Source organism: Montipora capricornis, chromosome 9 (assembly GCF_036669925.1).
Source record: "Montipora capricornis isolate CH-2021 chromosome 9, ASM3666992v2, whole genome shotgun sequence".
Classification (NCBI taxonomy): Eukaryota; Metazoa; Cnidaria; class Anthozoa; order Scleractinia; family Acroporidae; genus Montipora; species Montipora capricornis.
Genome location: NC_090891.1, coordinates 32,827,720 through 32,853,779, shown reverse-complemented (window position 1 = coordinate 32,853,779; position 26,060 = coordinate 32,827,720). Strand labels below are relative to the sequence as shown.

Genomic DNA, 26,060 nt, shown 5'->3' with positions numbered 1-26,060 from the left:
CCCACCCTGTCACTAGGCTTTTGTACATTATACTGGCATTTTTTTCGAGCATTTTAGTGAGGCAAAGGCATTAAGCATTATTCGAGCGTTTTAGTGGCATTTCTACCCCCCCCCCCCCCCAAAAAAAAAAGTTTTTCAGATAAAATGAAAGTAGAAATAGTTTTTAACGACAATATCGACAAGAACAATCCTTAGAAGAATACATCGAAACATCACTTATGTTAGAATACCAAATGCGATAGCTTTTAATTAAATATCAAATACCATATATTCTTACTTTATTATACTACATTTGTGTTGCACATGTACGTTTTTGTGAAGCCGACAGCGCTGAAGCCGAGCCTTTATTTGCGATGAAATGTTGAAATTAAAATCTTCAAATTCCAAAAACAACCTTATCAGCCTATACATAATGAGCATTAACTGAGCATTTTAGTGACTTTTTTGGGGGGAGACCAAGCATTTTAGTGGGGAAGAATGAGCATTAAAATGGAGCAGTTTAGTGGCAAAGTAAAAGCATAATGTACAAAAGCCTACCTGTGTATGCCAATGTAACCAGTATCACGTGACTATATCGCGGCTACCGCCGGAATAATGTTTGCGTACGCAGGCCACTCCAGCTGGTCCTTGCTTACAAAGTTATAAATGACGAGTTTAATTTTTATCAAATGGACTATTGTTTTGGCAAAGCAGACCTTCCAACATCTAAAGCCCCCAAATTTTGAGATTTCAAAAATTTACCTTAAAAAATGTTGAAATTTGGGTCCCAAATAGAGACATTTGAAAATGGTTTCAAACAAAGGAATCTCAACGCTAACAATGCCTAGCAGTGTTCAAACTGCCATAATTGGTGTCTTTTTAACACTAAGTCACAAAAATTTTATGTCTTCAGAGGATCGCTTCCTGGTTTGGAGGAGGCAATTCAAATTCCGAGGCAACGGCCACGATCACGAGGCGCGAAGCGCCGAGACGAAAAAAGGAATTCAGTTTTGGTTTTCCTGTGGAGCCAGGCCTAGGTTTCCCTGCTAGCAGAGGTTGCTTTTCTTTTGCGTTTGCTGGACTGACGAGTACGGGAAACGAGATTTCTGCCATTGGTCGAAACTCATTGTGTTGAGCATGCACAGTGGTTACTTAGCGACCGAATCCTCACGTGATACTTCACGTTGTGTAGGCTCACTTAACAACAGCGGAATCGGAAATAAATGAGCTTACACAACGTGAAGTATCACGTGAGGATTCGGTCGCTAAGTAACCACTGCGCATACTCAACACAATGAGTTTCAACCCATGACAGAGGTGTCTTTTCCCGTACTCGAACGCGCGTCAGCCCAGCGAATGCAAAAGAAAAGAGACCTCTGCTAGCAGGGAAAGTCGTTCCTCCAAACAAGGTAACCTTCCCAGGTTACTTCGCGCTCTGATTGGATATCAGATCGAGGTTTTTTTTGGCTCGGCCCAGATTCCCAAAGACAAGAAACTTGGCAAATACGTCGGCAAATACTGCATTTTATACATATATTTTTATTTTTAGGCCTTATCTGATTGAGATTGTATTTGTTGTGAAAAATCGTGAAATTTTGAAGTTAATTCGTGAGTTTTGAAGCAAGCAACCGTGGACAATTTTCCTGTCGGTGTACGTTGGATCAGTGGCTTGATCTGATCGGCGTTATTTCAAGTTGAGAAACTAAATATTTTAAGCAAGAGCCGATACAACGTAGATTTGATTTTAGTGGTGTACTATATTTCGGCTGCCCAAACCAGCCTTCTTCAGGTACAATGAGAGTTTACATTGAATTGCTTCTATGTACATATATATATGTAGTAAATAGATGCTGACGTAATACTGTGAAAAATGTGATAAAACATGGCAGTTAAAACGAATTTGAATTAAAATACTAAGAGTCACGGAAAAATAACGGAAATCGCTAAAATAATAAACTGAAATCTAATACGTTTCTTCGCGGATATTAAGACCGTTGGGATCAATTGTCCTTCCTTTTAAAATTAAAAAAGCTTCCCTGGCCTTACGGATCAAGTCTCTGTTAGAAAATATTTTTTCGATAGGAATTAATTGCTTGTCCTTGGAGATGTTGTGGGGAGAGGAGAGGAAATGTTCTGCGACTGTAGTAGGTTTGGATTTGGTGTTAGCGTTATCTAAAGTGCGGCGGTCTTCATTAAAATTGTCTTTTAAACGCGTAGTTACTAACAAGGAATGACCTAAAATGACCTAAAATGATCTTAAATGAATATAAAATGACCTGAAACGATCAAAATAAAATAAATTAAAATAAATCTGAAGTAATCTAAAATGATCTAAATGAAGAATTACAGAACTGACTGCTTACCAAAGAAAAGGCTGATACCAGGAAGCTGCTGTGAACTGCCGGAAAGTGCCGATGGTTGCCATTATATTACTAAGGAAATTCCGGATAATTACTGTATCATTTGATTGATGCGAAGTGTGTAGTTTTTCCCTAATCTCGTACCCAGAGTCCTCATGCTTTTTGGTCAGTGGGTGGACGCAAGGGGAGACGCTGGAGAATTCAATTTCGATTGACAGGAACAGTTTGCACTGTTTTACGGGAGAAATTCTGCGGTAATAAGATTCCCTACCCCAGAGACTCTCTCCTGTGCCCAACAGCTTGGCCAGAGAGCCTGAGCGTGGGGCTCGGGGTACGTGATTTGCTTTTTACCTGCACCAACTTGGTTTTGATTTTAGAACTGTCTTCTTTATTTATCTTTTATAAAATCACAATTTCTCTTCTTTATCCATTGCATGGTTTTGAATTTTATTTATTGCGTGACAATGCAAGGTCATTTTAGGTCATTCCTTGTTTTAGTAACTACGTGCTCGTTAGTCTTTTTAAAATTAAAAATTAAAATTAAAAAATTAAAAATTAAAAATCAAAAAATTTTGGGCTCATTTTAAGTCATTTTGGGTTCATTTTAGATCATTTTAGGTCATTTTAGATCATTTTAGGTCATTCCTTGTTTTAGTAACTACGCTTTTAAACGTCGTTTAGCTTCTCCTATGTACTGTAGATAGCATCTGTTGCATTGAATCATGTAGATAAGATTTTTAGTTTCGCAAGTTATGTGGAAATTAATGGAGCGCGTTGCGCCAGTAGAGAAGAATTTGTAGTTGGTTAGTCCATGGAAAATGTAAGGACAGGTAGCGCACTTTTTGCCACAGCGAAAAGAACCGGAAGGAAGTGTGGCTCGGAATTAGAATGAGTTACATTGGGGGACAGTTTAGCTGTAACCAGCGAAACTGTCCCCCAATGTAACTCATTCTAATTCCGAGCCACACTTCCTTTAAGTTCTTTTCGCTGTGGCAAAAATTGCGCTACCTGTCCTTAATATTTCCATGGACTAACCAACTACAAGATTAGATTTCAGTTTATTATTTTAGCGATTTCCGTTATTTTTCCGTGACTCTTAGTATTTTAATTCAAATCGTTGTAACTGCCATGTTTTATCACATTTTTCCCAGTATTACGTCAGCATCCATTTACTATATATACATATATATGTACATAAAAGCAATTCAATGTAAACTCTCATTGTACCTGAAGAAGGCTGGTTTGGGCAGCCGAAATATAGTACACCACTAAAATCAAATCTACGTTGTATCGGCTCTTGCTTAAAATATTTAATTCGTGAGACCGTGTGATTGAGTCCTGAAATCGTGAGTCTCACGACCAAATCGTGAGAGTTTGAAGGTCTGGCAAAAGTCTTTTTTATACGCTTATGTTACGTTAATAGAAACTTACTTGTCTTTTTTTTATATTTAACTATGTCAGTGGAAAATTCCCTACTCATTTCTCGGAAAAAGCTCCGAAATATAAAAACCATAAAAACCTGATATCATATTCTGCACCAGTCTCTTACATAAGCCGCTCGGATTTCATTATGGCGGTTCAGTAAATATTCCCCGGTGCTCAGCAAATTTCATCATTAGTGACTTTTATCCACAGCCGGAGCAACTTTTAAAGTGTGAAAAGCGTTTCGGTGTTTGAAAGATCACCTAAACAATGTCATCCGCCAACAAGCCTCTATTTAAAGTTCCTCCGCCGTTGCGATCGAAAACTTCTCTTATAACAAATGACTTTGATCTATCGCAGAGGGTCTTAGGTGTTGGAATAAATGGAAAGGTTCTGGAGTGTTTTGAAAAGAAAACAGGCAAGAGATTTGCCTTAAAGGTAAGCCCAGTCCTAAACGTTTTCTTAAAAGAACGTTCATATCTATTAGAGGTTTCGTAGTTTTGGTCCCAGCGTGGTTGGATCAAAGACAAATTAATCTTAATTTTTTGCTGATGCAAGAGCGGATTATTGTCGTGGAATTATATTATATGATGAGTCCGTCCAAGAAGTTATAGAAATATATTTCCGTCGTGATCACTGTTTGTATTTTAGGAAATTCTGCTTCTAAGTGAAAAAATTCCGATCGCGCTCCCTAAAACGAGGTTTTCCGAAGCAGTGCTTCGCGTACGCTTGAAAAAATTAAGACAAATGGGAAACATTGAATAGTTTTTTCGTGTGATGGTGAACATTTTGCGAGCCGTGCGTTGGTTGATTTCGGAAGTGCTAAGTTTTCGTAATCACATAATATTGGCATTCTGGATGTAAATGTAGGTATGAATAATATTGCATCATTTGGTGAAACGTTGCTAGTGTTTGCGATTTTAGTAAACTTTGCAAAAGCCACGATGACAGGCGGAAACTTTGCATACATACATGCTTTAGTTAAACACGATAGGGTTTAAAGCTCAAAGCTCAAAACTGGTGAAGATACTTTCAAGTTTCCTGTACTGATAATGAATCATTAGCAAAGAACGAAAGGCGTTTGCCATACTTATCATAAATTTATTTTAAGATAGTATTCAAAATAAAAGCAGAGGTCTTGCTAATTTTGTGCCACTAGAAATTTCGTCATTTCCTCATTTCTATACACAATAGCCTTCCCTTTTGGCATGACCCCAGGCTGTTTGATTGCATTCTTGTGTATCAATTGAAATCTCCCTGTGGCTTGAGAATAATGAAACAAAGGAAGCAACCATGATTGACCTTAAAGCAGCAAGGTCAAATTGGATTATCGAGTATTGGTGATTTACAATCATTTCACTGGCTTAAATAAAAAAAATATGACAAATAAAATATGTCTAGATCTAGAGAGTCAAAAAGCCATGGGTTGGTCTTGCAAATTCTAGGAATTAGTTTTCTCAATAACATTAAAAGTTATGGCAATTCTGAAGACCAACTTTAACTTTACACTGATACAATCATTAAATGACTTGCTCTTAATACAGCTCATTGACTGAAACATTTTGAAAGCACAAGGCATGGACAATATAAGAGTGCTTATGCTGCACTAGGCAGCCCCAGCAACTGATCAGTGGCAGTATACATGCCGTGTCAAAAATTGTTTATCCCCGCATTTCAGTCAGGTACTAGTCTATCTGTGGATTGATTTGAATATATATTTGGTCACACTACCGCAGTTTTCTTAAAAAAACTGAAAAGAACCAGTGACAAATTATCATCCAATTTCTCTGGCAAGTGTAGTGGAAAAGTCTTTCATTAGAATAGTATAGAGTTAAACTTTTTCAATTACAATATTTATTTACATGTAACTCATTGACTCCTGGGAGTGAGAAAGAACAGATTTTATTTTGTCTAACACCAAATGATTTTAATTGTCAACTGGGTGCATCGTGGGGCACCCGAGTAGTAAATTGGTTAATTAATGTATTTTTGTCCGTTACTCTGTAAACATCCCAGCTTTTTTTTACGAATCCTAGTTGTATGTAGATCCTGTGCTGTACAGGTAATTGACCAAATGTAAAAATGGCTGCCAACAAATTATTCTTTTGTCTTTGTGTTAATTAGCCTAACTAGCCTCGTTCACACCCGTAAAGTTGAAAGAATTTGGGCTGTAAAACGAGGCTAGTTAGGCTACTTAACACAAAAGAATAATTTGTTGGCGGCCATTTTTGCATACGGTCAATAATACTATTATTTTTGTTCCCAAAAAATAAATGTGTGGATAGTATTGAACACCAGATCGACATTTGCTCCTTTTTGATTGCTCCAAAGTTTAACAATTCACATAAATTATTGGTAGTAAACACATAAAGTGAGGTAAAATATAATATACTGAATATATTCTTGTCTATTAAGGTTTTGCAAGATAATGCTAAAGCATGGCGAGAGGTAGAGCTTCACTGGAAGGCATCTGGCTGTCCATTTATTGTTAGCATCAAAGATGTTTACCAGAACAAATATGCAAAGAGTGATTGCATTCTGGTCATCATGGAATGGTAAGTTGATAATGGTGCAAAGAACTGATTGATATATATCAGAAACCCATAAGGGTTGAAATGTGTAACGGCCCCTTGTGTGCTGGGAAACAAGTTTCTGAATATTCAATTTGCTAAGTACTATATTTGGAACAACAAGAGCGAGGGGTTTCTAAATATGGTACTTAGCACTGAAACATTCAACCAATCAGTTTGCACTGAATACTCGGAAGCTGTGAACGCGCATTACACGTTTCAACCCTTATGGGTTTCTGTATATATACAATGGAGATTTCATGTATCCACCAAGACTCCAGAATTGATTATGTTGAAAGTGGTATAAACAAGGGGACATGCATGTACTGTATCAACTTGATAAAGTAAGATTGTCTGGGTGAGAGGAGTCCTGAGAAGGAATGTTGTTGGTGACGTTAAAGATAACAGAAAAACAAAGCAATGTTTTGTTCAGTACACAATGTACTTGTATGTGAATATTTTTCTGTTTTTTAGCATGACAGGAGGGGAACTGTTTGAAAGAATACAACAAAGAGGAGACTCTCCATTTACTGAAAGAGGTACAGTACATGTTCAACATTAACAAGGAATTAAATAAAGAGTGTATGGTACAGTACAAATTAATGAAAAAAAAAATCCAATATGCATGCTGGTTGGTTCCTCTTTACTTTCTTAGGGTGCGTTCAATTGACCGTATTCCGGAATAGGAATACATGGAATATAAGTTAGAAATCCTTCATTTGTTATGGGGATTCACATCAAGAATTACAAATATCTGCTAAAATGCTATTTTAAACATATTTTTGTTAATTCCTTGTTGCTTCGAAACGCGCCATTGAAACGTACCGTTTTAATCATCACTCCACGTATTCTTATTCCGGAATAGGGTCAATTGAATGCGCCCTTAATTTCAATAGCAAACTATAGCACTAGTTACCGGTATTTTCATAGCACAAATGCTGTGTTAAACGTTTCTCAAAACATTCTTTGCATTCATTATATTTTGATATGCCAAGGCCCTGCTAGGTGATAGATCTTTTACAGTAGTGGCACCCATGCTTTGGAATGCACTTCTGCGCGAGGTGGGAGCAATAAGTGACCTATGCACATTCAAGTGACATCTTAAGACATATCTTTTATTGATTAATATATATTATTATATGGCTTGTGTTTGTAGCCGATATAACGCGCGCTCTGATTGGCTAATTGTGACTGAATTTTAGGGCATTATTCTCTTGTTATCCCCTCGGGCCGATTACAGGCTTGCAAAAACAAAGCAAAAGGTAATTAAAAAGCCATATAATATACTACTTACTAACCGAGCTAGCTCGAGCCGTACTGGGGAATATTGGCCCTCGGTCGTTTTTGAACGGACATCGCTATGCTCGGTTCGTACTGCCACGACCTCAGGCCAGTATTCCCCAGTATGGCCCTCGCACTCGGTTAGTAAGAAGTTATTATTAGATAGGGATTTTATTAGTATTACCATTAAATTACTATTATCATTTAATAATACGTATCTATATATATTTAGCATAATGATTCAACATATTTATATTTTACCCATTTGTTCTTGATATTTATATATTATAAGTTGTAATTAGTTTTTACTTAATAATGTAATGTACTTTTGATCATCCCATGGAAAGGACGCAATATAAGTTAATTAAATTAATTAAATTGATGTGGGTATGAATGGAATTACGTATTGAAGACAAATTTTAACTTTTTGTTCAGAGGCAGCTGGTGTTGTACGTCAAATTGCCATGGCAACAGCTCACCTTCACTCTTTAAATATTGCACACAGAGATTTGAAGGTATAGTTTCTTAATCTGCATGTACAGAAACATTGATTTAATAAGTATAAACAATAATTAAGGCTTGATTACCGACTGCTGTTCTGAAAATTTTAAGCTATGCCTTGGTTGCTTACTGAGTTGGAGAATTTTGAGTCAACAGCTTTTTTGTAGTAATGCTGCATGGGTTTGTTGTTGGTTTGTGTATTGTATTGTTAAAGTTCTGTTCAAATTAGGCAAAGAAATGGATGGATAGAATTTGTTTAATTCAATCTTGTTCTTATCCAATGAAAATTACTATAAATTAATGTTTTTTGCACTGTTTTTCCACAGCCTGAGAATTTGTTGTATGCTGATAATTCACCAAATGCCCCTCTCAAGTTGACAGATTTTGGATTTGCAAAGGAGGCAACTGCTGGCCTTGATCTCAAAACACCCTGCTACACTCCTTACTATGTTGGTAAGTGCATCTGCAATTAATTTCTTTGTGATGCCAAGTAATGCTTGCAAAAGTTTGCGTGGAAGCTATGGATAATTGATTACAGCGTATTAACACTGAAACACCTCTAGGCTTGTGCAAAAGCTTTATATTGAGTAGCAACTGAGAAGTCATTTTGTCTTACACTTGGAATTGCTGTGGAAATTCAGGACAATAAACAATACATTCTACTTGAACTAAGCAAAGAAACAGTGAAGGACCAGTCAGAATCCATTAGTTCCAGTTACTTATGAGTGTTTATATTTTATTTCTTCTTAGCACCTGAGGTCCTTGGTCCAGAAAGCTATGACAAAATGTGTGATTCATGGTCTTTAGGGGTTATAATGTACATATTGTAAGTTCAGTTCTATATTAATAATAATAATAATATTAATGATATTGATGATGATGATGATGATGATAAGGGTGGATGCATGGCTTGAGAATCTAGGTTTTACCATAAGATCTTGACTTGTGCAGAAAACAGACTTTACTGATTAGAGTGTAATGAGAAGTGCTAGTTTTGTACCCCATATGAACCATGTGAGCACGAAGGTCGTGGGTTCAATTCCCACCCTGGTTAGAGTTTTTCTCTGTCCTTGTGTGGGCCCATTTCCATTGTTAGGGCTAACGCGCACATGGTTCATAAGGGGTACAAAACTAACACTTCACATTACACTGTAATCAGTTAAGTCTGTTGAAATATATAGTGTTTCATTAAACGGCCGTGTTAGGTTAGGATTCTAAGGAAGCTGTTGGAACCTGAAGGAGAAGAAATGACACAAAGGACCTTTGGCCACTGGCTGTGGGTTGCTTTTTTGGTGAACATGTCGGCATAACATCTGCTAGAGTGAAAGCGTTACATTTACTTAACAATAATAATAATAATAATGATGATGATAATAATAATAATAAACTTTATTTATGGTAATTCCCTTGAAAATGACTTGCATGTACTGTCCAGATTTTTGTCAAACTTAGCGCAATTGGTATTCATGCACAGGACATTAAAAAAATACAAGAAAAAGAGGGGGTCAACCCTGCTAGTTTTCGCGCTGTATGCCCTTTATTCTAAATGCTTTTTACCGAATTACGCGAGAAGCATTCGAAACTTAATCAACCGGAAAAATGGTTGTTATATAGCTAAAGTTACTGAATATTGCTGAAACGTTGAGCCTACTTGTTTGTCTGGGCTAAAATCTTTCAGGAAAGTAATTTCAAATTGCTCGATCTTGCAAAGAAATATAAGCAAATTGGACCTCTACATAACCACTTCACACTCATTGTCTGGCTCCAAATGCAGTTTATGGCCTTTATATATATAAATACTACAACTTCTACTATCCAACTTTTTTTCTCCTTAAAATATGTTTTCCGTGTACCTATTATGATACCCTTACACCATTAAAAAGGCGGGGTCACCGTGCTCGTTCAGGAGAAAATAGCCATTCCTTGAAAAATTGAGCTTGATGCGCACGCCAGTGACGCAAGAAATTATGCGCAGTAGGGTTGTGCAATGCAAGACCAGGGAATCACCTTAAGGATAACGCCTACTAATTCAAAGGTATTTTTTGCGCGGTTTATAAATATGCGGGAAAAGCAGATCTTGACAAGTGCTATTGAAATCAAAAAAAAAATTGGGGGTAACCAACGCATTTTTCAAAGATAATTAATCAACAATATTTGTAAAAAGCTTTAAAATACAAAGCAATGCATGGCGTTCTTTTCCAAATTGAGGCTTAATTATCTCTGAAAAATGCGTGGTTACTCCCAATTTTCTTTTTGGATACCAAGACCACTTGCTAAGTTCTGCTTTCTCCCCATAGTTTTGAACCGCACAAGAATATCCCTGTATTAATAAGCACCAACGATAGGAAATCCGAGTATCTCGAGATGCGCAGAACGTATGCGCAATAACAATAGTAGGCACCGTCCTTAAGTGACATATCTCTTCTACCACAGAGGCACTACTTTTGGATACTGTACGTTGAAACCAAATCAAATTTTGGTTTTTGAGGAGAGGGAAAAAATGGAATACATTTGTGTCCCTTAAGAAAAACCTCTCAGAGCGGAGGAGAGAACCCACTAATTCAACCCACATAACTTTATGATGCCAAGTCCTACCAGTATATGAGGATTGTGGGCACGTTAACTAAGTTTAATACCCCTACTCAAGTCTTTATAGCTCATTGGTCGTCTATGAACTAGAATACTAAATCTATCGAAAATATTATATTTCTGTTCTGGAAGCATAACTTGATCAAAACAATTACCGACTCAGAGCAACTGTAACAGTACTTTTCACAATGTCTTTATCAGTCTAGTATTTAATATCACGTGACCGATGGTTGAATTAAATACTCCATTGATGATGTCGTTGTGATACAGCTGCAACTTTGAGTTACTGTATTTCTGTTAAAATGCTGTTGTTGCTCAGGGTCGGTAATTGTTCGGATCACGTTAGTAGATCGTAGGTTTAACTCATGTCCGCCTGGATTTTTCCGAGTTATCTCCGAGTCACTAATTCATAAATTGAACTTTTTACTGATTCACTTTTGTTTTGGACATTTTTCTTAGAGTATTAATGTTTTGAGTCTTGTGTTTATTTCTTAATTAAGCTTTGTTCGTCAACCGCGCAAGGACTGGACGCCAGTTAATTTGCAATGATGGCATGGACCAAAAAAGAGATGTTTTTTTCAATCTTGCGGTCGCTAGAATTTTTGTTATAAGCCACTTAAGTCATTTTTAAAGCAGTCTTACTAAAGCCGAGAAGTCGCCGTTACAACTTTCTTTATTGTTCTTAAACATACCCTCGTACATTTCGTGACGTAGAGGTCACCATCCTTGCTTGTTCACGTAATATTATTACATTTGAAACTTACGACACAGGTTGTGTGGATACCCGCCATTTTACAGTAATCATGGAGCCGCCATTTCTCCTGGGATGCGTAAGAGGATAAGACAAGGACAGTATGACTTCCCCAACCCTGAGTGGAGTAGAGTTTCAAATCAAGGTATATTATTACGTGCCCCTTGGTGTTCTTTGCAATTTGTTTTAAACCTTTGACCACCTGTGTAGGCCGCTCAGAAAAGTATTACGATATTCAATTTTGAGTCAATCAAATTAAGCATCGTAATTAATGGCTTTCGTAAAATTAGGATTTATAGGTGTTAGTTGCACGTCCAGTCAGTGTAGCTACATCTTTTGAAATATCTGTTTATTTAAAGAGAGTGGCAGCCCGTCTCTCTGAAAAATACCTCTGCAGTCACTGAAAAGACTACTGTATCAAACCGAGTGGTCTTTTGGTAGAGCACTCACGGTCGTCTCGCCTACGGGTCGTTTCGCCTGCCGTCTGTTCGCTTACGGCTATAGTCGATTCGCCCCCGGCCGGTTACCCCATCGCCCAGTTTGTTCGATACCTTACTTGTATTAAAATTCGCGTGTTTAAGACTCACTTTCGCTCAGTTTTATATTCGCGCACCTTATAGAAGAGGACTTACTCGCTCAAAATTTTTTTTGGCGATCATTCAAAACAATGCGAGTTTGGAAATTTACAGCAAAATGAAGGCTTTCCAATATTACGTGGAGCCTGAAAGAATCCCGACAAAAATTGCTCAGGATGGTGATGAAGAAGACATTTTTGCTTTTGAACGTTGTAAGAACACTTAGAAAAACATACTTCATATGTGTGCGCATGAATAAAACGAATGGTTTGCATTCTAACAACGAGTGTCTCATACAGGTATTACAGGGATTATATTTCACGGCTCCGTACTAAATTCTGCGCACCTTCGCTTGCGCGAATTCTTGTACTGTATGATTAATTCGAGTAAGGTAGCTCAATTGGTAGAGCTCTTCATCGGTATCGCTAAAGCTCTGCATCGGTATCGCAAAGCTCATGAGTGCCCGTTCAAGCCTGAATTTTTCCGGTTTTTCATTTGTTGCTGCATAAATAACGCTCATGTAACTGCGATACTACTATCAGAAACTTGATCATGTAATCTGAAACCAATATTAACTGCGCTTCATTTAAACATGATCGCATGCACTACATGATGAACGATCAACTTCACTGATTCTCGAAGTAAAATAGTTTGAAGGTCATGTTTGATTTCAAGACTTAACATTTTCTCCGTAATTCAAAGATACGACTTTCGTACGTTCTGTACTTCATCCTTTATGGGTCTATCATGAACTCACAAAGTAACCAGATCCAAGTTGGCTTGGTATGTCTTGATCCATTCGTTACTGCTTAAGTAAACTGCGCATGACACAAGCTCTCCTTCAGGCCGGCTTTGTAAATTAGTGTTACCTTTTTCAGTGGGACGTGCAGTCAGCGTGTCAGCGTTGTACTTCTCTATTCACATGCGTGTGTTGACAGTAATGCGTATAGACGCGTACTTACCGTCAACCCAAACAATTTCACAAAACCATACTCCTACTAGTCTTTCTAACGTTTTTGGTGAGAGTAATAGTCATTTCAACCTTAGGGAATTTGTCTTCGTGCGAAACCCTCCAAACGGAAATTTGTTTGATTGGCATGGAAATACATAACTCATGACAATTTGAACGGTTTCGCACGAAGTCCCGTTGGGAAACAGAGTTCACCAGCTACTCATGGGTTGGGCGACTCATTACGTACTTGTGTGTGTTTTTGTCTAATAATTATCGTGATTATTTTTATCAATGGTAGCAAAAGACTTGATTCGAGGTCTTCTCAGAACTGAGCCTCACAACAGGTTTACGGTGGAACAAGTTGTCAACAATCCCTGGATCAAGGTATGAAAATTTGGTCAACCAGCAAAGTGGAATTAAACAAAGATCAGTATTTTATACAATTTATATGCATGCGTATTCAATTCTATTTTAAGAGACCATATTCTTATTCACTGTATTGGAGTGGAACTCGCTTGCAATGAAGGCCAATGCAGGGAAATCTTTTCAAATGCAAATACTTTTTAATGTATTCCCCACCATTAGCCTCCATTGCAAGCTAGTTCCAGTCCAGTACTGAGAATACAAATATATTCTGTGGATGGCAAATACCGAGCAAAAATTTGCGTTTTGCCAGAAATCGAAGAAACTTGTTTAACCTCGGCTCATTCTTTTCTCCTATCGAGCAAGTTTGAAAAGGGAATAACATGTTAGAAAAGAGAATTTTCATGCTTTTGTGACGAAAACCAGCTGTTATTTACCGCTTCACGTAAACGCAATGCCAGTTCTCTTTAACCCTTTTCATTTCCACGATCGAAACGTGTATTCTCCTAACTCGTACCATGAATTTCTTTGTTGGGTAGTCATGAGAATTTAGTGTTGTATCAAGATTACACCTCTTAATTAAGCTCAATACCTGTCTGACTGACAGTTCGTTGAAATTGTGAGAAGAATTTACGTGCCGATCACTCCTGGGATCTGGATGTTTGAAGTTTCTCTCAGAACTTTACGCGCATTCGTGTTTAAGCAAAGCTTCTCCGCAAGCTGTTGATCAGAACTGCATCAGGGAAAACTGGAAAAAAAATCGTACAAAACTTATTTACCAAGGTACGGAGTACCCAGGTAATTTTTAGTCATGGTGTTAACTGATTTTAGATCATTGGTTTTTCTGTTCAGGCCTACAGCGAAGTTCCATCGACTCCACTCCACACCGCTACGGTTCTTCGAGAAGAGGAAGAGAATTGGCAAGACGTCAAGGTAAGCTGACAAACAACAGTTTGAGAGACAAAGTAGTGAGAAAAACAGACAAGAGATGTCAAGCTAATACCTATCCCCGAGTAACACTTTTTGGATGATGCAGTACTTTAGATAAATACACTTTATGGAAAAAGTTCGCAGCCCCACGAACACAATGACACTGAATTTACTGTAGTGTTTCTAAAGCTACGGTTGCATTGAAAGGACTATGGTCGTAATTATAATAATAGTAATGTTAATACATCTTATTCGATGGTTTAACGTATAATACGCGCGGATATTTTGCGAGTTGCGTACGAGCAATGAGCAAAATGCCCGCGAGTGTTATGTCTTCAGTAAACCATCGAATAAGAGATTTATTATTCCACTACAAAAATATGTTATTTTGCTTCAAATTTATTTGGTTAGGCCCGTTTTAAACGTCGCATTTTACATTTGCCGAACCGAATGCAAACGAGAAAAATCTATTGTTTTCGTCATTTGGATTAGATTCGGCACATGCAAAATGCAACGTTTAAAACGGGCCTAAGAGTGTTACAAATCTTTCAGGGCACGTGCGTGCTATGTGTCCTCATTTGATTGGATAAACGAAATGACGAATAACAAGCGATCACAAACCAAATTCTCTAAATTCTCAGTCTTTGCATCACGTTGAAAACAATTTCTTTCATTGAAAAACGCCCGTTCCGTGCGAATTTGCGCTGTTCTAAGCTGGTCAAACCTGGACACTAGTGTATTACCGTCCCATATTTTGCGCGTTCTCTTGACCAAATACGGTAAAATGGCGTAATAGTGGAATAATAATTAGCTCTTATTAAACGAGCAGGAGGTCTGTATGGGAGAATCTTGACCGAGGTCGTGAGCAGAGACCGAACGCAGTGACATTTTTCTTGCGAACGGCGATGAGTGGCGATGAGCTGAACTTAATTCTGTCAAAGTTTGCTCGTCATCCTCTCTTTTGTCATCATGCTGTTTGGCACTTCCATAAATAAATATTGGTAGAAGAAAATACTCAATACTTTTGCATTTTAGTTTGCGTCTTTTCACCGCAAAACATTACCGGTCTAGATGCCGGTCTAGATGGGAAAATCTAGACCGCTGTCAATATCGATTTTAGCCAATCAAATTCTTGAATTTTGTAGTTCCCAGTCCTCGTGAGACAGAGCCATATAATAAAAGGTGTTAAAGACCGTTTGCTAGGGAGCATAAGCCTATGAAGGGAGCTGTAACTTATTCTTGGTTTCCATCCACGTGATGAGACGGCCATATTGGTGAAAAAAATAATAGAAAATGGCCCCACAAGTTTTGCATAACAATAGAGTCTAATTTTACTATATTGTTCTGTAAGTCAGATGCTACGCGCTTGTGATGACTCAATATGCTTGCTGTCTTCGATCATATAAGTGAGGGCCCTTGTAGCAAGCCGTGCCTGTGATAAACGTAAACCTCGGCTCAGTTTGCTGAGGTATTGTTAGCTTACGTTAGTTACGCTGTTGAAATCTAACAAACGCGCAGATTGTGCCTCGCAACATTGCAAAGCACTGTGCAAACCACGGAAACCTCGTTGAGAAGACAAAGTTTTTTAATAATAAAACGAATAAAGAACTTTTACAGTGCTTCCTTGCCATATGGCACGCAAGGAACGACATCGAGAACACTCGCCTTTGGCTTCTGCTTATTCCCTTTTTTTCCGGCATTGGGAAACCTTTTTTTGTTATCGTACAATTGACCTTATTTTAATGTAGTCAGTGGTAATTGCTAATCAAGTTGTAGCGAAGATGTAGGTTACGGCACCCATTGCTATAAAAGTACCAACTAGAGCTGTTTGGTTGCCGAAGGTAATGGTTCTTTAGTTCCAGGGACTTACACGTTAAAGTAACAAAAGAATGTCTAAACAGATATGTTCCCTGTATCCTTGGAAAAAGAACAAGGCTCTGATATAGAAACACTGACATGCATGTAGTGGGCATGCGTGTGAGCAAGTCACGTGTTTGGTTTTTGCATTAACTTTCAATCTCAATCCCAGAGCTCTTCTCTTTTGTTTACGACTGAGGGAGAAAAGAGCTCTGGCGACCCCTGAAACAAAGTGTCTTCTCATTGGTTTTCATGAAGAACAATGAAAAGCGTCTCTGATTGGTGCATTCATGTTAGCACGCGGAGTGAGCAGGCGCCGTAAGGTTCAAATAGCCAATTCTTGGCTATAAGAACCCTACGGCCCATGTTCCCTTGCAGAGAGTTACCCAGAGCCTCGGGTCATGCGCAGAAATAAGATCCGAGGCTCTGGTGACGAGAATGATTTGCTTTTTGTAGATTAATTTTTGACACGAGATTACCTTCTTAATGTTATCTATTAAAAACAACTTTGCTAGGGAGGGATGTTTGCAGTGAGTAGATCGGTGTTTTATTAAACTGTTAATTTTTTCTGTTCAGAGAAAACTTTGTAATATTATTCTTTGTTTAACTTTTGCAGGATGAAATGACTAACGCCCTCGCCTCCATGAGATTCGAACCTGATAAGGTTGCAAGACTAAAAGAAGTCGGCAAGTCCAGCAACGCCTTGTTAAAGCGGAGGAAGAAGTGATTGAGATAATATTGTGGTGAACTAGATCTTTGCTCAAACTAATTTAAATCACTAGTGAGGTTAGTCAGACCGTCTAGAGAAATACTCGGTTCACGGTTAATTATTTTTCAGGCCTCAAACAATTAATCTGAAATATTAAAAAAAAGACTTCTCCATTTGAAGGTACAAAAAGACTACAAGCCATGATATTTTAAAGGTACATTGAACTTGGTAGTTCGTACAATTCAAACAAAACTCAACTTTGTAATGATTTGGTCTTAAGAGCAATTCATAGAAGGGACTGAGCCGATTTGAGTGAAATTTGCGACGGGTTTCAAAGAATCTTTCTTTTACTGAATTATTCAATTTAGGGCAGGGCCGAAAAAGCCGACTTTTTCGTCAGCTTGCTAGCGCTGTCCGTATTTATTAAAACCTCTAAAAAAAAAACATGACCAGTTGGTTATAAGCAAAAGCCAAGGCGGGTTTTTTTTTACTTGAAAGAATATCGAAAGAATTGTGTGAAGTTTCAGTGTCCGTTGGCGTTTTGTATGTGAAACTATTTTAAGTTCTCAAGTATTATTACTTTTAAAGAGTTGACACTGGGTGTAAAGTCTTGTTACACGACTGCGTTTTGGTTAGAAATGTTGCCTTTAGTTCTACTAAAAGTACTAAAGGATAAAAAAAAAAAACCCCGGCAGATTGAATCGTTGCTATATTTACACCTTATTCCAAAATGGCTGCCATTTTAGTATTCTTTTGTTTTCTTGCAAATTGGACCTTTTGGCCTCGCTTCCAAACGTAAAATTCAAAAGAATAATTTAAGCTTGAACGAGATCAAGGGCGAATTTGCAAGGAAACAAAAGAGAACTAAAATGGCGGCCATTTTGGAATAAGGTGTATGAAGCATTGCTTTCTATTATGTATAAATTATGATTTGTTTACGGAACTGAACTTATGTATTTTTTGAAGTCAATACCAAGTTCTAAAGCAGGGTTGGTAACCAGTCCTTTCGCCAACTAGTCGTTCCGGTAACGCCGTGGGTCGAGTTACAGCATGATCAGCGTCAACCACCGACCTCATCGGCTAACTCAATGTTGTACCCAATTCAAACCCTTAGGGAATAAAACATTTTGTTCCAGATATTTCCATATCATTTAAATATGAATGCTACATTATCATGCAAATACAATACACAAAAAAACTTAATCCCGGGAGATTTGAATCGGGTGCAACATTGAGTTAGCCGATTGGTTCAGTAGTGTCAAACTCATCAGGCCCGGGTTGCTCGAAGCATGGTTAGCGCTAACCAGATTCAAATACCATGGAAATTTATAGGTTTTGATACCTCTTAGAGCGGTTTTCAATTGAGTGTCGAAAGTAATAAGATAATTACTTTGGTTTATGATTACTTCAGTCAGTGATTGGTTCAAAGTTCTCGCGCCATTTTTTCAACCAATCAGAAGTGAAACCAAAACCAATCGTGACTCACGCGTGCACATTTTCCCGCGCTTTGTGTCGGCTACGTGTAATTACTTCGAGTTTTGATTGGTTTGCGGGATTGTCTCAGTCTTTTTTGATTGGCCAAAGTAATTACTTTGGTTTTGGTTTTACGACACTCAATTGAAACTCGCTCTAACCAAAGGTTAGCGCTTACAAGGCTTCGAGCAACCGGCCCCAGGTTGTCATGGTAATTAACACCGGTTAGCGCAAACCATAATAACCAGTATCAGGGACCTGTTGTCGAAAATCCCGAAAACGAACTTTTTCCTCTGTATCTGAGAAACTGCAAACCGGAGCTGTTAAGCCATCAAACTTTACTATCATTTTGCTTATTGTTTCTTTGAAAACTTGTTGAAGGACGAATTTTTCAAAGCAAGTGGATGGCAGTTTCACGTATATCTTTTTGGGATCGAAATGTTTTCGGGACTTTCCAGAAACGGGTCCCAGATCGATAATGTCATATCGTGTTTCGTACCGGTTGGGTTCACTCTTTAGAGATTAACGTTGATTTGAGGGCTCGTGTCCCTTTCGGATTAGAACAGGAACGACTTAAACAAGTTATTCGTTATCGGGCGTTATAGAGAAACGAACCACGCACGCGTCTTTTTGTGCCACTGACAACAACCGGAAGTGAGCTATTTTTATTAGTTTAACCCGTCTTGACTCTACCACATTTATATTGGCAAGAATCTCTTTCACAGCTGAAGAATCTCGGAGAGACAACTGCTCTGGCATGCGAATTGTTTGCTTCTGTCATCCGTCCGTGGCTCAAGAAAACGTCTCGCGGTTAAGCTCCCTATTCTTGCTTTTCACTCACGTAATCAACAGCCATGTAAACAAGAGGAAACGTTTGCATCATAATGGAGTTTAATTCCCGGAGGATTTGGTCGGTGCACCAACATGGCCGCCGCTTCCTTGTTTAGGGGCTCCAACATGGCGGCCGTGACGCCATGTAAGAACCGAGAATTGGCGACACGAAAGTAACAGAGGGATAACAGGATAAGAGATCACAGTAGACTGATATCTTTCTCGTCTTGAAAGCATGTGAAATACCAGGTCTTTAGAATAAGCGGATCGTTGTTCCTCAAACGAGAATTAAAGAAATGTAGCCACTATCTCCTTTCCAGGGCTTTTCCCATTTTTCAGCGGAGAAAACTGCCGTTGGAACGAAATTGGAAGGGGTAAAGGGGAACTGGGAAACACTCAATACGTGATGAATTAATTTTCTTGTCCCTAAAGGCTAAGAATTAAGTCATGCAGTTTTTCGAGTGGAAATTTTTTCAAATGAATGTCGTTATTTTTATCTCAACACCAAGAAACTTCAGTCATTCGAAAATAAAGTTCAAGTGGTGGTAATCATTTGAGTTGTGTTTTTCTGTTGCTCGAATACAAACGCACGACGGTGTTTGTATCATTTGAACTTATCTCTGACCGATGCACAGAACTGAACATCATAAGAAGGAAACCCTTTTCGAATACTGATCATGAGATGATGTTGCACGATCGCATTTCATACCTTAGTATTATCAGTTTACTAGAACATCGTAACAAACATATTTTCGTCGACATGTTGTCATTACTGATAATAAGCTTCATGCTCAATTCTTGTTATTGAAATAGAGAAGTGAATTTACTTACTGATCAATCCTGTGAATTAATGGAAATTAGTTGCATGTTTTTTTTATTATTAATTTATTTATTTTATAATATTTACAGGAGGAACACTTACACTACTTACAATACTAATATTATACTTGCATACATATACATTGCACTGCACATACTTACAGTATTTATACAAGCAAGCAGGACAAACACTTACACTACTTACAATACTAGCATTATAATTTTTTTTATTAATTTATTTGTTTTTTTACTTACAAATCGCTTCCTCTACTTACACGACTGTACTTACATTATTTACATTAGAATACTTGCGCTATTTACAAAACAATATTTTCACCACTGTACTTACCAATATGATACTTAAGTTACTTACAAAACAATTTTTACACTACTTACAATGCAGTGATTACACTACGACAGATAAGGTGACAGCACCCATTTTTTTGCATGTTTAAAGTAATATATTCATTTTCTACAAGGTGCGCTCTAGGAGATCTTAACGTACAAATTATAAATACTCGATGCAATGTTTCAGGTGGCTCTTTCGTATTTTGTTTTAAAAGTCATGTACAAGTTCTTGTCTTCTTTGCATAGTCGTCCGTAGAATCATGAAATCAAAGAGTTAAAAGATTGACGGCCATTTGCTGACGTTCTCTACAAACCTTTCACTTCAGTTGATCGTTTCAAGGTGTTGTTTTGCAGAGGACAACAAAGAAATGAACGAACATACACTGATTTTTTTTTAGGCGTTCCCCTTTGTGGAAGTATTTCCTTGAACTCTCTGTTTAAGGCAATAATTAAATGAGAGATTGGTTAGACCCATATCACTCAATGTCCAAACAAAAGAATTTGCAAGTCTAACCTCTCATTCAGTGTGAAAAGCTAGACGTGCAAAGACAATGCAAAGACAAAGCCTTTATTCCCCACGGACTCCAAAATAGCCGCCTAGTGATAAAGGTGTATTGCATATTGCAATCCTTACATTTCCTAGTGAAGTTAGGACGTCTCTCGTCAGAAAACGTCGAATCTAGTGATTTAATTAAGAAACCGTCCACCGTATAATAACTCAGTCATGTATCAACATTACTTTTTGTCTCTTTTTGGAGTTGGTAAACTTGAAGTACTAATAACATTTAAATCACAAAAGGACGTTTTTGAAGAAAGTAAAAGATGTCGCCACAAGAAATGGCCGCGCGAAATCTGAATTCGAGGATGAGCGAGCGAGCTACTCCTCGTATCGGGATCCCATGAGCAGGAGGAGCTTGCCTCTTCCATACAAACGCTATGAGTCAACCTTTGCGCGTCTCTTTCTATTTTTAGAAAGCAACGAGTTCTTCGGCTCTCTATGCACTGTTTAGAATGCCAATCAGAATAAAGGTTTGATTAAACGAAGACAAAATAGCAAAATCGATGTGTGCAAATTGTTGTAAATTGATGTAAATATGAGTCTCCTGTGCAAGGGTTAGTTCCAAAAATTAAAAGGTTGACTCAAGGATATAACGCATAGGTGTAGGCTCCTACCCATGGGCTCCTGTTCGAATCCAGATTTCGCATTTTTTCTCTTTCCAGTCTCCTCCTCCGACCAACTAAGCGGCGAAAATGGGACTACTCGTAGTCTACAGCAACTTTGTTAGGGATTGCAATTTTTACCACATTTGCTTGTGACCTCGGAATCTGATTGGCTAATTTGCCGTGTTGGCCGTTGTCGTTGCGCTTCGTGAGTCCACAACATTTTGACCACTGTGATGACGAATATCGTTGTCGATAAGAGTACAGACAACGCTGAACCACTTTCGATTTGTTAAATCTATCGTATGAGCAGGGGCCCCTTGAAAGCAGGGCGCTCAAAAATTCTCCATAGTGCCACTATTTTACATCAGACGTGCTATATCTTCCTCCAAACGGAACACTTTACTTGTTTCTTGCGATACATTTGCAAAGCAACTTGCATCGTACATCAGTTTAAGTGTAAAAACTTTAAAATCCAATATACCGCAGGTCGGTTCAGATCTGCTAAATAATTACTAAAAAGGCATCGTGGAAGCAGAGCCTCTCTAAAACTAACCAGAGGGCGAGCAAGAGAGACTCTGTAGAAATCGTGTCAAGTCTTTTAAGTCGCCGTAGCCCAAGTTTCTGGGCTAGTCACCCCAGACAAACCGGTTTAGGCAGCGCGCGCATCATATTTTTGACAAGGCGAAGGCCAAAATCGAGCCTTCTGTACGAAAATCAATATGGCCTGGGTTTGAAATTGTCTCTAAGCAACGGCTTGCGCATACTCAACAAACATTTGACGATTTCTGCAGAGTCCCTTTCTTTCTCGTCGAGTTAAGAAAGGCGCTGCTGGCAGGGTGCTAAAAAAAGAAACATGAATTTGACATAGACTTAAGTTAAACAACATGATACTGAGCCATTTCGTTAATACATTACCTGATAACAGTCTGAACTTTCACTTAACATTCGATTTTTTTTAATCGAATTTAGCAATGATTTAGACACTCTTTAAGACCGTGACAATCTGATAATCGTCTTCCTTTGTTACTGAATAAACAGAAGAGGTAGGTACAAGTCAATCATTATTACGCGAATATACGAAGGTGGGAGCGATATCTGTGCAACGAACAAAGCTGCTAGCTCTTGGATCTCTTTGCAATGAGCAAATATCAAACTCAGATGATGGCAAATTTTAAACACACCTGCAATTACCTAAAACACTGAACTTCTCAAAGCATACTTTCTCTGTGTATCACTTCGCCGTTTTCGCCATTGCCTTTTTCCATGGTTTCTATTAGTTTTGAGGTAAGAGTCAATCTCCGAGAAGACAAAGCTCTCGCCAAAAAGCTACTTCTACAGTTATACATATTACTCATGTTACAAGGAAAGCGCCTACGAAATGCCGTACTTATGCTAAAAAGGATTAAAGGATTAATAACGTGTTTAACATAGAATAAAACTAAAATGACCAGATCAGCGTATTTAAAATAAATATTATTGGTAAAACTAGGTCGAGCGAACTCATAAATTAGCATGACCACCATACGAGGAATATAGCAAATGTGGAAAAAGACCACTAGGGTGATTGTGACGCGAACCAAACGCTTTTTCTTAAGCTGCCTCTTGTGTGAACTCCTTGGGTCACTGAACGATCTCTTCAGGGGGTCCTCGCGTGTGAGCCGGTGTACAAGGCGAGAATAGGCTAGCGTTTGTAAGGTAAGTGGTATCAGCAGGAAAACGACTACCAAGTAAATCTCGTAAATCTGTCGTGAAACGTCTGATGCAAATGAGGCCATACAGTAGGATTTTCCCGCCTTGTTGACCACAGTCAGGTGCATTGCGATTGGTAATCCTGCACTGAGGTAAGCCAATACCCATGTAACCAGAATAATCATCAAAATACTTCGTGAAGACAGTTTACGCTTAAATGGTGACAACACTGCTCTGTATCTCTCGAAAGCGATTAACGTGTATGTTATGATCGAGACAACAGCTAAAGCGTCCTGTGTTGGAGCTAAGAGCTGGCACACAGGCTTCCCAAGCACCCAACCTTGATAAACGTCTACAATTCTCAAGGGTGCGGCTATGGTCACGATACCGAGATCAGCAATGGCGTTGTTAGCAATAAGATAATTGCATGGAGTCCTCATTTCTCTCCAACGAATCACAGTGTAAAGAAGAAGCGTGTTTCCAATACATCCCACGACTATAATCACAGAAAACAATGGTGGAGCAAGAATCGCATACTCTGATCTCGTGTCGGTAGCGTTGTTTACTACCCTTGAAACGTTTTCTTCTTGCATTGCGATGATTTTCAGTGGCGTGTCAGTGAGTTTTCTTTAAATTCAGTTTTGTTGTTGTCCTGTAAGAAGCTTTTAAGGAGAATCCTTCTTCTTGTGCAATCAGCTGTATAGAGCCACCTGCTTTTCAATCAGATACAGCGTCAGTTGACGAAGGACAAGTGCAAAACGCCTGTCGGAAATCAACATCTTAAATTAAAGTGGCCAAAGATGGGCGCTTTTTGTATCTTGTTTTAATCTTTATTATTTACTCAAAGCATCACTTGATCAAACGTTAATTTTGGCGAATATTATTTGCACCTTTTTCATTTGAGCTCGACGTGTAAAACTGAACACTAAAGCTACCAGTAATCTTTTGTCAAGGATTCGTTTTTGGTTTTATGACATTTAGGGCTTGTTTACAATAGATCTGAAAGAATAAACTGTGAAACAGTTCCGATAATTTTTGCGAGGGAGCAATAATCTCTTATCTGATATATAGTGACGGAACCGTAGCCGCTTATGGTCTTTCGCGGAACTAATAGGGGCTCTGCTAAAGTGATCGGAACCCTTCCTTTTTTTGTCATTTCTGTTCCATTTCTGCTTTGTACGTCGTGTAAACGCGCATTTAGTCCATAATTTATCCTTTTCTTAGACATAATTTTTTCAGTCCGACTTTTTAACGACATAATGTTTCAACACTGACAGGAAACGAAACTCGGTTCTTGTAGATAACTAGTGGGTAGTTACCCAATGCATGCTGGTGGACTTAACGCATACAATGAAAGTACCTCCGGTAGTGGAAGCTCGCCGCCGCGATTAACAAGACGATTTTCCCAAGGACAGAAATCTCGATAAATAACGAACTCTGCATAAGAACTAAAGCAGACCATCGCACAAATAGTCCGCTTAATTAATTGAAGTTGCGATAGTGTCAACGGAAAATGTTGCTTTCACAAGGAGTTTAAATAATTAACGAAACGACTTCCAAACCAACTGAATGCCACAACGAGTCGCATGAAATTATATCTTGTGTTAACCATAAAATAGTCATGACGAATAGGAATTTTCTGACTACAACTGTTTCACATTTTTGATTTATATACTGAAAGAAATAAATTTATTTTTCTTTATATGTCGACTCCGCGATGTAATTTTCGTGAAACGCTTCTTATGTTTAAGCAAATATAGTCCCAAATAGGATGACAAAAACATGACATTGTCATAACAAAAAGAAGCAGAACAAATATTATATATTTCGCCCACACGTTCATCAGCGTTGCACGGAATGCCCTCGGGCGAAGGCTGAACAAGGATCACGTGGTGTTCAATAATCTATTATTACCGATAGTCTTCCGTTTATGTTCTATTATAAGATCTTTTTGGATGTAACACCTTTTGAAATACAGAATTTAATTAGGAACAGGCATTCGACATAGTATTACTAAGACCCTGACGCTCTTAAATCGCAAAATAGAAAGATCACGAGCTCTCAAACTAAGCGGAGTTATATACGGTAAGGAGGGTGACAATATTAGAACCCCTCCATCTTGGTTGACAAGTTCAGCAGTTGCGATTCATTATAAGAGTTTTTTCATCTGACCTCAGTTGACACTTTTCGATTTTCAAATTTGCATACAGCTTGGCTGTAATTTTTCAATTAACCAAGCCACGCGCAACAAATCGAAAATCCTTGTCATCTTATTGGTTGATTAAAACGAGGGACGCCACTCGCAGGACGAGGACTTCAATCAACTGAGGAAGAGAATTGCTTCCCTAGCTAGCACACTAGCTCTAGCTTTTAACGACCTACAAGCATTCTCTTAAAATTGAATTTTAGAAAAATAAACACGGCTCTCAGATATAAAGGTCTTTCAGCCTAGAGCTCTACTTCTTTCGCCTTGAAAAACAAAAAGGAGTTAGTTATCTACGGTAAGGCGGATGACAATATTACAACCATTAAATAGCTTCTTAACTTGAGGTGGTTTACTACAGTTTTCCGAAGAGAAAGATCAAGATTTTGAAACTGTGAAATTAGAGAAACAGGTGTAAAATGTAATTTTACCTAACAAATAAATGTAAATCAGGGAAAATGCTAAATATAGTAACCGAGCTCCTGGAGCGGGGACTCGAAACTAGACATTCCAGAGGTCTTTTTCTAAAAAACTAGCCTTGCGAACCCACCTTAAAATTTCCGGATTTCCTTGGACAGAAAAAATAATCATGTATAGAAATAAATACTCAAATCTGTCAGACAGCTAGGTTTTCCGCAAATGGCAAAAATATAGATTTTCGTGTTTTCGTCTATTTTGATAATAACTGAAAAAT

The 26,060-nt window shown here is 38.2% G+C and overlaps 2 protein-coding genes across 5 annotated transcripts in view; one reads left to right on the top strand and one right to left on the bottom strand.

Annotated features, from left to right (window-relative positions):
• The first annotated feature begins 3,890 nt into the window (after positions 1-3,890).
• LOC138015577 (MAP kinase-activated protein kinase 2-like) lies at positions 3,891-19,692 on the top strand. The gene is made up of 10 exons (XM_068862657.1): positions 3,891-4,199; positions 6,177-6,316; positions 6,806-6,870; positions 8,048-8,127; positions 8,440-8,566; positions 8,864-8,939; positions 11,474-11,598; positions 13,279-13,364; positions 14,196-14,276; positions 16,747-19,692. The coding sequence occupies exons 1-10, from the start codon at positions 4,032-4,034 to the stop codon at positions 16,855-16,857; spliced, it is 1,059 nt and encodes a 352-aa protein (XP_068718758.1). The 5' UTR covers positions 3,891-4,031; the 3' UTR covers positions 16,858-19,692.
• LOC138015575 (neuropeptide FF receptor 1-like) overlaps positions 19,196-26,060 on the bottom strand; it is a 14,324-nt gene continuing 7,459 nt past the window's right edge. For 3 of the 4 annotated variants that reach the window (XM_068862653.1, XM_068862655.1, XM_068862656.1), the window contains one exon: positions 19,196-23,925. In XM_068862653.1, coding sequence (XP_068718754.1) covers positions 22,683-23,756 — 1,074 coding nt within the window. In that variant the 5' untranslated portion in view covers positions 23,757-23,925 and the 3' untranslated portion in view covers positions 19,196-22,682. The remainder of the gene's footprint in view (positions 23,926-26,060) is intronic. The other variant, XM_068862654.1, reaches the window with a different exon arrangement.